Source organism: Nicotiana attenuata, chromosome 6 (genome assembly GCF_001879085.1).
Source record: "Nicotiana attenuata strain UT chromosome 6, NIATTr2, whole genome shotgun sequence".
Lineage (NCBI taxonomy): Eukaryota > Viridiplantae > Streptophyta > Magnoliopsida > Solanales > Solanaceae > Nicotiana > Nicotiana attenuata.
In genome coordinates this window covers 93,551,582-93,563,423 of record NC_031994.1, presented here as the reverse complement: position 1 = coordinate 93,563,423, position 11,842 = coordinate 93,551,582, and the positions used below count along the sequence as shown (strand labels likewise).

At 37.2% G+C, this 11,842-nt stretch overlaps 1 protein-coding gene across 2 annotated transcripts; it reads right to left on the bottom strand.

The window, feature by feature from the left end:
* On the bottom strand, positions 3,718-7,763 carry LOC109227483 (UDP-glucose 6-dehydrogenase 4-like). 2 transcript variants are annotated; one of them, XM_019392666.1, is made up of 2 exons: positions 7,701-7,763; positions 3,718-5,372 (listed from the first exon to the last, which is right to left on the bottom strand). In XM_019392666.1, exon 2 carries the CDS (start codon positions 5,365-5,367, stop codon positions 3,925-3,927), a length of 1,443 nt encoding a protein of 480 aa, XP_019248211.1. In that variant the 5' UTR covers positions 5,368-5,372; positions 7,701-7,763; the 3' UTR covers positions 3,718-3,924. The 2 variants fall into 2 exon arrangements, with proteins under 2 accessions (XP_019248211.1, XP_019248210.1); XM_019392665.1 differs by lacking the exon at positions 7,701-7,763 and adding an exon at positions 6,194-6,299.

Genomic DNA, 11,842 nt, shown 5'->3' with positions numbered 1-11,842 from the left:
ATTTTGTATAAACACATTTATCTACTTCAATTGATGAAAAACCATCATTAATCAATACTTGATCAAATTTTTCATGCCACTGTTTAGGCGCTTGCTTTAGACCATATAAAGATTTTAGTAATTTACATACTTTATTTTCTTGGCCAGACACTATACAACCCTCAGGTTGCTCCATGTAAATTTCCTCTTCCAAATCACCATTTAAAAATGCAGTTTTAACATCCATTTAATGAATAAAAAGTTTATAAATAGAAGCCAAGACAAGTAAAACACGAATCGAGGAAATTCTAGTTACAGGAGCATAAGTGTCAAAATAATCAATATTTTGCTTTTGGGTAAAACCTTTTGCAACAAGTCTAGCTTTGTATTTATTGGAACCATCCGGATTGAGTTTCTTCTTAAAAATTCATTTACAACCAATGGGTTTAGCTCCCGGAGGTAAATCAACTAAAATTCAAGTTTTATTTTGTAAAATTGAATTTAATTCTACATCAATAGCTTCTTTCCAAAATGAGGCATCAGACAAAGAAATAGCTTCAGAATATGTTAAAGGATCATTATCCACAAGATAAGTATAAAAATCATTACCAAAAGATTTTTCTTTCCTTGGTCTTTTGCTTCTTCTTAAATCCTCACTTTCAAAATCATTTTGAACAATTGGAACATGTGAAATATTTTCACTTGGAATAATAGGAGCATCAGAAATTTTCTCAAATTTTAAAGGAAAAATATTTTCAAAAAATTCAGCATTTTTTGTTTCAACAATAGTATTGTTTTCAAGCACATCACTTTTGACTACTAAAAATCTGTATGATGCACTGTTTTCAGCATACCCAATAAACATACAATCAGATGTTTTAGATCCTATTTTTCTTTTCTTAGGATCAGGCAACATAACTTTAGCAAGGCACCCCCACACTTTCAAATATTTCAAATTAGGTGGATACCCTTTCCACAACTCATAAGGAGTTTTATCCGATTTCTTATAAGGAATTCTATTTTGTAAATGACAAGCAGATAAAATGGCTTCACCCCAAAGATTATCCGGAGCACCAGAACTAACAAGCATGCTATTCATCATTTCTTTTAAGGTCCTATTTTTCCTTTTGGCTACACCATTTGATTGTGGTGAATATGGCGGAGTTATCTCGTGAATTATGCCTTCTTTCTCACAATAATCATTCAACAAAATAAATTCACCACCTCTATCGGATCTAATTCTTTTGATTTTCTTATCTAATTGATTTTCTACTTCAGATTTATAAATTAAAAACTTATCAAAGCTTCATCTTTATTTCTCAACAATTAAACTTTTGTATATCTAGACAAATCGTCTATAAAAGTCACATAATATTTTTTCCCTCCTCTAGTCATAGTTTGTTTCAAGTCTCCTAAATCAGTATGAATTAAATTTAATAATTCAGATTCTCTAAATATTGAAGTACATGATTTCTTAGTTTACTTAGCTTCTGCACAAACTTCACACTTATCAATATTCGAAAAATTAATATTTGAAATAAGACCTTCAGAATGCATTTTTTTAATATAAGATAAACTAACATGTCCTAATCTAGCATGCCATAAATTAAAAGAATCAATTAAGTAAGCAGAAGTACTAGCATTTTCATTGATAATATTGAGTACAAACAAGCCATGGTTATAATAACCCTTGCCAACAAAATTATTATTCTTGGTCAATACGACCTTATCAGATTCAAAAGAAACCTTCACCCCCACTTTTCCTAATAATCCCACAGAGACCAAATTGGCTCGGATACTAGGAACATGCAACACGTCATTCAATGCCAAAATTTTGCCAGATGTGAGTTTGAGAAGAACTTTGCCTTTTCCAAGAACTTGAGTAGTTCTTGAGTCACCAAGATAGACAACTTCTTCTCCCTCCTCAACTTGAGTGTAAGACACAAAGTCTTTTTTGTTATCAAATATGTGCCTAGTGGCACCAGAATCTAACACCCAATCTTTCACATTGGCCACAAGGTTCACCTGGGAAACAACCGCAACAATTATATCATCCACTTTGGCTTCAGTCAAATTTACTTTAGCCTTGGTGGGATTGTCATTCCCAACCTTTTTTCGTCATTGAGCAACATAGTAGCCAGATTTGCCACACACAAAGCAGTTGCTTTTTTACTTAGAGGTTTGATTGTTGGTTTTGGGCTTATAACCATTTCTTTCGTCATACCTGTTACTTGATTTTTTCTGACAGTTGTTGTCCTCCACAAGGCTGCTTCTAGTTGCAATTTCTTTTCCTTTGTCAACAACAGCGTGCTTGCCCGCAATTTTCAAAACATTGAAAAAAGATTTGGCACATGTAATTAGCGATGGAACAGCAACAGAAACAGTAGGCGTAGCGGGTGTAGTAGCAACAACAACAACATTAGCAGCGTTATTCTCCATAATAACAACGTGTAAATATCCTTAAGATTGTTGGAAAAATTGGATGATTATGGAGAATAAAAAGTTTAGCTTGAGGCGTGTCAAAGACACTGTCCTTAAGGATATTTCGCCCACACCGAGATGAATAATATTAGACGTATCCCCCAGGATTCAACAAGCTCTTCTAGTATAAACTAGGAGGAGAAACAACAAAGATCGAATAAAATAAAACCCAGCACAAAGAAGAAAATTAGCAGATTGCTTTTTCACTCTATCCTCCCATGAACACAAGTAGATAGTTTTATATATAGTTCAAAAGGAGATGGACATCTGATGTAATAAAAAACGTTGAAATCCATTAAGGATTCTATGCTATCAAACGTTACAATCATTTAAAGCCAAAGAAACTTTATTATCAAAGTTAATAAGATGTTATCAAAATAGACATTTAAGGAAATGGTCATACAAGATCCATCTTTGGTCAAATTCAAAATTACAAAAACATAACTGATTTTGTTACCATTAAATGTTAATAAAATATTATGTTTAAAGTTATTCTATTTTACTACTATACACATTAATATATAGAAAAATTTATTGGTCATATAAAGACACATTAAAAGGATGAACCTAGACATCAATTTAAATATTATTCTTTTTGAGATATTAAAATTATTATTTTTTAACAAAAAATATTTTTGGCCCAAAAAAAGAAATTTCGGCCAAAAAAAACTTGACCAAAAGGGGTATTCTCGTGAAAACGTTTTGTGAGATTTTTAACTTTCACACAAAAATATTCTTGTTGTCAAGAGGAGAGTAATTAATTTTAAGATTAAATAGTAAAGATTCCTTGTTGTTATCGTCATTTCTATTATTATTATTGAAATATATTTTGTTACAACTCGACTTCTTTCACTTGTAGTTCATCCCACACCGTAAGCAGAGAGGAGAAGTGAGCAAATGCAGTGATATAAAAGATAGCCTGGGCACACCAGGAAACATACTTACCTGGACGGGGTCAATGAGCGATCAATAAGGCTCATGGCGTAGGTTGGTGACCTCCATTGCACTTTGGAGGGGTGCCCGCCTAAGGTCGATCCAAGTGGTCGAGCCTACGTCATAATTTGTGATAGTGGGGGCCTGCGTTCGCGCGGCCCCTACCCAAATCTACGCCCAAAATTTAACTACTATCTCACTTTGGATTAAAGGCTACTATCTCACAACAATTCTTGGCAATAGCAAAGATTTTAGAGAGTTTTGATACATAAGGAGTATCAACAAGAAATGCTCCACCTGATCAAAACAAGCCAGATTTAATTATTATAATATAACGTGATCATAACATTATGTAATGAGCTGTTGAGGATTACACTGAAATAACAAGAAATAAAAAGATAGGCATTTTGAACCCTGGTAATAGGAAACAGCAGTTCTAGGCTAGAATATAAAAGGAAAAAGAATAGAAAAAATTATGTTTTGCTCTCATGTTTAGTACTTATTCAAGGGGAATGGAATCTGATGACTTCCTTATGCCACAGCAGGCATATCCTTAAGCCATCCATCTATAGGTTTTCCAATGGAGTAGACGATGAACCCGATTTCTCTGAGCTTCTCCACATCAACAATGTTTCTTCCATCAAACACAAATGCAGGCTTTTGCATGTTATCATAAATCCTCTTGAAATCAAGAGTTTTGAACTCATCCCATTCTGTCAGAACACAGATACCGTGGGCGCCTTTTGTGGCCTCATAAGCATCCCATACTACGTTGAGTTGCTTCATCGCTGTTGGGCTCATTGGCTGAAGATGAATTGGATGATCCCAATCATACTTGTTCATTGACAGATCCCTTTGGATTTGATCCTCAGTGACCTGTGGATCATATATGCTCAAATGAGCTTTGTCTCCCAACAAGCCTTTGCACACATCAAGCGCGGGAGTCTCCCTAGTGTCACCTGTGTCTTTCTTGAATGCAAATCCAAGAATAGCAATCTTCTTGCCTGAGACTGTGTTGAACATAGAGGAGACTACTCGGTTAACAAACCGACTCTTTTGGTAGTCATTCACCTTAATCACTTGTTTCCAGTAATTGGCAACTTCTGTGAGACCATTGCACTCACAGATATAAACCAAGTTGAGAATATCTTTCTGGAAACAAGAACCACCAAAACCAACACTGGCATTGAGGAACTTGCGTCCGATTCTACTGTCCTTACCAATAGCATTGGAAACCTGTGCAACATCAGCTCCAGTGGCTTCACAAAGAGCTGACATTGCATTAACCGATGAAATCCTCTGAGCCAAGAAGGCGTTGGCAGCAAGCTTCGACAGCTCAGCTGACCAAAGATTGGTGCATATGATTTTGTCTTCAGGCACCCAATGAGCATAAACTGCCTTCAGAGCCTGGATTGCTTTTTGCCCCTCAGGGGTTTCTCGTCCTCCAATTAAAACGCGATCCGGATTAAAAAGGTCCTGAATAGCAGTCCCTTCAGCAAGAAATTCAGGATTTGAAAGAATTTGATACTTGATACCTTTGCTGTTATGTGTGAGTATTTTCTCAATTGCCTCAGCTGTTTTCACTGGAACAGTTGACTTCTCAACAACAATCTTGTCATTCTTCGATACATCAGCTATCATTCGAGCAGCACTTTCCCAGTATGTAAGATCTGCTGCTTTCCCAGCACCAAGGCCTCGAGTTTTCGTTGGTGTGTTAACGGAAACAAAGATGATGTCTGCTTCTGAGACATGTTTCTCAACTTCAGTGCTGAAGAAAAGGTTCTTTCCTCGGCATTGTTTCACTACATCTTCAAGTCCTGGCTCATAAATAGGCAGCTGATCACTGTTCCAGGCCGCGATACGAGCAACAGCTATATCAACAACAACAACTTCAATTGCAGGGCACTTGAGTGCTATGACTGCCATTGTTGGTCCACCAACATATCCAGCTCCAATGCAACAAATCTTCACCATTTTTTCTGCAACATTAAACCGGATCAAACGAAGAGTTAAAGTTCCAGGATTACAATAAGCCTAAGCATAGTAGAATGCAATTTGTCTGGAATTGAGGCGTAGTTGTTATTGTTATTATGGTTGTATAGAGGTACATCTGTATATTTGAACATGCAAAATGAGAATCAAATATTGCCCATTTAACTAGAAAAACCATATTCCGTAGAATATCTCTTTCTATTTGTCCAATTAGAAAACACCATCTTCTCCTACTGTCCTAATCAACATCCTTAAGTGACTTTTCTGATTACACAGATAAATAGGCTTTAGATAAAACTGTTACAGATATTTTCTTCCCTTCCTAATCCACATTGACATTTACATCTTAATATAAATACATAGAGACATTTCAACATCAGTGGACAAGGACAATTTCCACCAGGCATATATTCAAGTTGATACCATAAAATGGAAGTTGCCCATGTACAGTATTACCAGTGGCGAAGCCACATGATCGTAAGGGTGACCACCCTTCGTCAAAAAATTGCACTGTGTACATAGGTAAAATATTATGTTTTAGAGCTATATAACACATATTGGACACCTTTTGTCGGAATTTTTTTTCACTTCTTTTGAGTTTGAACACCCTTGGAGAAATTCTTAGCTTCGCCACTGAGTATTACTATATGAATACACAGTCTCTTGGACAAATTAATTCCAAAGAAATAAAACAAATGACACCATACCAACTTATTACCAATGTATACTAAACACAACAAAGAATAATAGAAAGTGATAAAAAAAGAGAACAAGACTCTAAACTTTAGCCAACTTTCATAAAAGTTACCTCAAGTATTTCCCCACCAAATTAGTTCTTGAAAAGGAATAGAGCAAGAAGAAAAGATGGTTTTGATTCTCTTATGAAATGTTGCTATAAAAAGGACATAAAAGAGCTTGTAGAATGGTGCAAAGACTTCCATAAGACCAATATATATATATATATATATATATATATATATATATATATATATATATATATAATGGAAATGAACCTATGATCTGAGCTAAGCTAATTGACTCTCAAAAACTAAGTAAAGTGTCAAAAAGTCAGATTTAAAGTCTGGTTTGGAATAATAACACGTTTTAAGCTGTACCTTTCAGTAACAAACAAGGGAAAGGAATTCAACTACTTCTATTTCCTCCTTTTTCTTGAAGTATCTCTGCAAAAAACTAAACATTTGGACCACTTAAAAACTTTACACTACCAGTTTTCTTTTAAATTTTAATCATATCAATAGGGAAAGGTGGAACAAATTTGAAAAGGGATAAACAATATTTTTAAGAAAATAAGTTGGTGATGTTCATGGTGTATCGGGCTAAGCCCGCCCAAAGACATTCACTTCTGGTTAAGGTCTGAAATGCAAAGGCAAAGTTGTATGTACTTTGAGTACTAGTTAAATTTTTTTTTAAAAAGTGGATACAAGTTAAATTAGATAGCCCCATGAAAATCTTACAATTTTTTTTCCCTAAATGTCTCAAGCCATTAAAAATATTCATAAACCGTATATAGCTTCTTTTTGTTATTAACTTCAAAACATAAGACAAGAGTCCGTTTGGACATAAGAATTTTTTTACTTTTTTTTTGAAATCAGTGCTTGATCATAAAATTTTTAATTTTCACTTGAGGATGAATTTTGAAATTTTTCGACAATTTGAAAAAAAAAACTCCAAAAAACTGTTTTTCAAATTTTCACTCAGATCACTCATAAAACTTCAAAAACAACCCAAAATTATATTCCTGTCCAAACACAACTCTAATTTTTCAAATACCATTTTCACTTGAAAAAAAATCACTTTTTTTTGGAATTTTACAATTCTTATGTCCAAATACGCTGTAACACAGCCACAAAAATAAGAGATTTGGTCCTAATATAATTATTACTTTAGTACTGTAAAGTGTAAACCAACCAAAAAAAAAAAAAAAAAAAAAAAACTTTTTTCGTGTTTTCCTTTAAAGGGTAAACCAATTTAACCAGAGGAAATCATTAATAGAAAAGTTAAGGGGTGCATTTTCATGTGAAAATAAAAAGCTGTTACTCAACAAGAAAATTATTTTTTTAAACTGGTACAGTTACAGAAGGGGAGATGGAAAAGAAAGCTTGAAGCTTCAGAAAGAACGTGATATGGTTGGTTCAACAGAGCATTGAGTGATATCAAAGGAAAAAAATAATTATAGCTAAGAGCATGTATTAATTATGGTTAGTTAAGTATGGTTAAGAAAAAGAAGAAACAAAGTCATTGTTATAGAGAGCTTGATTTAAAGGCAAAATAACTTGAGATCAACGTGTTGGTACCTGATTAATTGGCCGCCTTTTAGCAATAAAAATGTGGTGCAGAAGAGTGATGTTCACTAGTTATATATGGTGAGACAAATTTATATTTTATAAAGAAGTGAGGTCAAGGTCTAATGATATATATAGGAAAATTAAAGTAAAGTACTTTCCATAATCTTAAAGGTAAGAAGGTTTAGAAGTAATCTAACTGTATCTATCTATTTATATCTATATCGATATTATTATAAAAGCACAAATGTTAAACGCTAAATTTTGAACGACAAAAATATTCTCAAAATATTGGTTGACTTTTATACCCCTTGTTTACCGTGAAAATGGTAATAACAATTAAATTTGATTTTGTGAGATTCTAAAAATACGTGATCTATTTTTATGCTAGTTGTTAAGCAGTTGATGCTATCGGGCATAACAAAAATCAAGAACCGCCCATCGGGCAAAACATGGATCAAGAACAGCCCCTCGGGCAACAATATGAAACAACAACAGCCCCTCGGGCTACATCACATCACTCACACTGGGTACCCGCGGTCACTGGGGGTGTACAGACTCCGGGATGGGCCTCTTACAGCCCAAGCGCAATAACAAGCCATCTCGTGGCATAATCAAACAGGCTCTCGGCCTCATATCAATCACAAGCCACCTCGTGGCATAATAAATCAGCCCATCGGCCTCTCATATATCACAAATCAGTACCACATGCTGCAGCGCGCAGCCCAATCCCATGATATCCTCACAACACAGGCCCTCGGCCTCACTCAGTCAGATCTCACTCAAGCCCCTCGGGCTGACAGTAAAACAAGTACTCCGCTCAAAATCATTTATGAAATCAAAAGGAGTGAATAAAATCGAGTTATGAAAACAGTAAGAACATAGTATGACTGAGTGTAAACATTAAACCAAAACAGTGAGGAAAAACAGTAGTAAAAGCCCCTAAGGGTCCAAGAAATCGGCACAAGGCCCAGACACGGCATTTAGCCCCAAACACCATAATATTTTCCAAAATATAATAATATCAAATAGTTTTCAAGTAAAATACGCGACTTAAAAGTCGTGCGGGATGGACCAAGTCACAATCCCCAACGGTGCACGACCCCACGCTCGTCATCTAGCGTGTGCGTCACCTCAAGGTAGCACAACGATGTGAAATCCGGGGATTCATACCCTCAGGACAGTATTTACAATCATTACTTACCTCAATCCGGTCCAAACTCTAGCTCGCAATGCCTTTGCCTCTCGACTCAGCCTCCGGATGCTCCAAATCTATCCAAAAACAGATTTATACCATCAAAATATGCTAAGGGAACAAAGCCCACTCGAAAATATCCAATTTATACCAAAAATCCGAAATTTGCCAAACCCGGCCCCTGGGCCCACGTCTCGGAATCCGACAAAATTAACACCAATGGAATCCTTATCCTCCCACGAGTTCATGCATACCAAATTTACCAAAATCCAATCACAAATGACCCCTCAAATCCCTAATTTTAGGTTTCCAATTACAAGCCCTAGTTTTCTTCAAATTCAACCACTAATTTCCATAAATTACAAGCCTAATCCGTGAAATAACACCATAGAAACGAGTTTTATGTTCAAAAATCTTACCTCAATGAAGTTCCCTTGAATTCCCTCTTCAAAATCGCCCAAAAGCTCCAAAAATCGATTTAAAATGGTGAAGAAAGTCTGAAAATCGCGAAGGATGAAATATATACTTTCTGACCCAAGGATTCCGCACCTGCGGTCCTTTTTTCGCTTCTGCAGCCCCGCTTCTGCGGTCTAACCCACCGCACCTGCGGTTTTCACTTAAAGGGCCATTTCCGCATCTGCGCTAAAATACCCGCACCTGCGCTATCGCAGGTGCGCTCCCTTAACTGCTTCTGCGGTTCCAGCAGATTCCCTCTTGGCCGCATCTGCGGCTTGTTTCCGCATCTGCGGGAGTCGCACCTGCGGCCTCCCAACCGCAGATGCGGTTATGATAGCAACCATAAAACTTCAGCTGCTAAACTCAACTCCAAATCCTTCCGTCAACCATCCGAAATCACCCCGAGGCCCCCCGGGACCTCAACCGAAGGCACAAACAAGTCATATACCACTATCCAAACTTATACCAATCTTCAAAACACCTCAAACAACATCGAATCAACCAAATCATATCGGATTCAAGCCTAAGCTTCCAAAAACTTCCGAATTCCGCTTTTGATCAAAAAGTCTACCAAGCCTCGTCCGAATGACCTGAAATTTTGCACACACGTCACATTTGACACAACGAACCTACTGCAACCTCCGGAATTCCATTCCGACCCCTATATCAAAATCTCACCTATCAACCGGAAAACGCCAAAATTTCAATTTCGCCCATTCAAGCCTAAACCTTCCACGGACCTCCAAAATACATTCCGATCATGCTCCTAAGTTCACCTAACGGAGCTAACCAAATCATAAAAATTCCAATCCGAGATCATAAGCTAACAAGTCAAAACTTGGTCAAAGCTTTCTAATTTTAATCTTCAAACTGAGAACTGTCCTTCCAAAACCATTCCGATTACCCTGAAAATCAAAACCGACGATTTACACAAGTCATAATACATCACACGGGGCTAGTCATGCCCGAGAACTGGCGAGCGAAGTGCAAAAGCTCAAAACGACCGGTCGGGTCGTTACATCCTCCCCACTTAAGCATACGTTCGTCCTCGAACGTGCCCAGAGTTGTTCCGAAAACTATCAGATCGCCGTGTAACCTTATCATGCACATACCCGGGGGTGATCCCACATCACCTTATCTCGTATAGGTCCGATAACACAATGTAACTAAATTTCACAATCCAACCTAGTCCATAAACCTTAGAACCACATTTCCACTTCTGAAATCATCCATAAGATCAGAATCTCACATCTATACTCTAAATAAGCCCGAACCAGCTGTAATAACCCATACCTGCAACCTCCGGTGCAATTACATGACATACTACATAACTTAAACACTTGTAGCAATAACTCTAATCACAGCAGTTGCTCACAACATCCGAATTTCGATAATAAGCCTTTTATCAAATAAAGCCTCGTTCCAACACTTCCGTATACTCCAATGATAAATAAAACACGTAGAAAATCATAACCACTCCTCAGATCAATCATTCGTGAAGCCACTTCTCTTTTGCCAAGGACCATGGTAATTTCTAATCCGAACATCGATATTATCCTTCCAACACGCTGAAACCGAATCCGTTTGTATTCATTCTAGATCCCAACGATCTCATCTAATCCAACACAACTACTTTGGTGAAATGACACATCAATACAATCTAAAGCCACAACTCGTGCAATCCGCGCACCAATAAGCAACAATCCGAATGTACTCAGATCATGAAAAATGACTCAAATAAGAGAGCTGTACCGCAAGCTCTCCAATACCACCACACACAACGCTGAGAACCGGTCACACATCGTAGAAACTGAACACACGAATCCAACCCGAAGGGTCATACCTCCACATAACTTCGCTGCAATGCGCGGTCCCACCCAAACACTGGTCTGCATTATATACCTCGAGCCACCCTGCTCCAAATCTATAACCATTCAGAATTCAATATCACGGACCCAGAGTGCATTATCATAACCACGGAGAAGCGAATGACTTATTACCACACAACCCGAAAGAACATAACCAATACACAATCAAACATGCAACCCTCTAATATCCGTCTCACTCAAATTCTGCTATAAAGCCCAAATGGAACAGCACCATATGTGCATATAACCAACAAACCATAACTCCCCGCAACACGGAAACATAATTCATAGATCACCCTAGAACACTAACATGCTAAAAAATAATCGATTCAGCACATCCCATAACAATAGCAACTCAGAGTCAACCGAGCCGACTCGATGCATAACACACATCCATATTGGCCTATCAATGAAACCCTTATCAAGGAGTCCCTGAAGCTGCTCCTTCAACTCCTTTAACTCCGCCGGTGCCATACGATACGATGCCCGACACCAAATCAATACCGAAATCAGCAACCCTGTCCAGCGACATGCCCGACAGCAGGAAACACATCCAAAAAATCCCTCACCACCGGAACTGAATCAATGGTAGGAGTATCTGCACAGACATCCATCACGAAGGCCAAATAAGAAGA

What these genes read in the sequence shown, in the direction of transcription:
- LOC109227483 (XM_019392666.1), bottom strand. Translation starts at nt 5,367, where the DNA reads ATGGTGAAGATTTGTTGCATTGGAGCTGGATATGTTGGTGGACCAACA.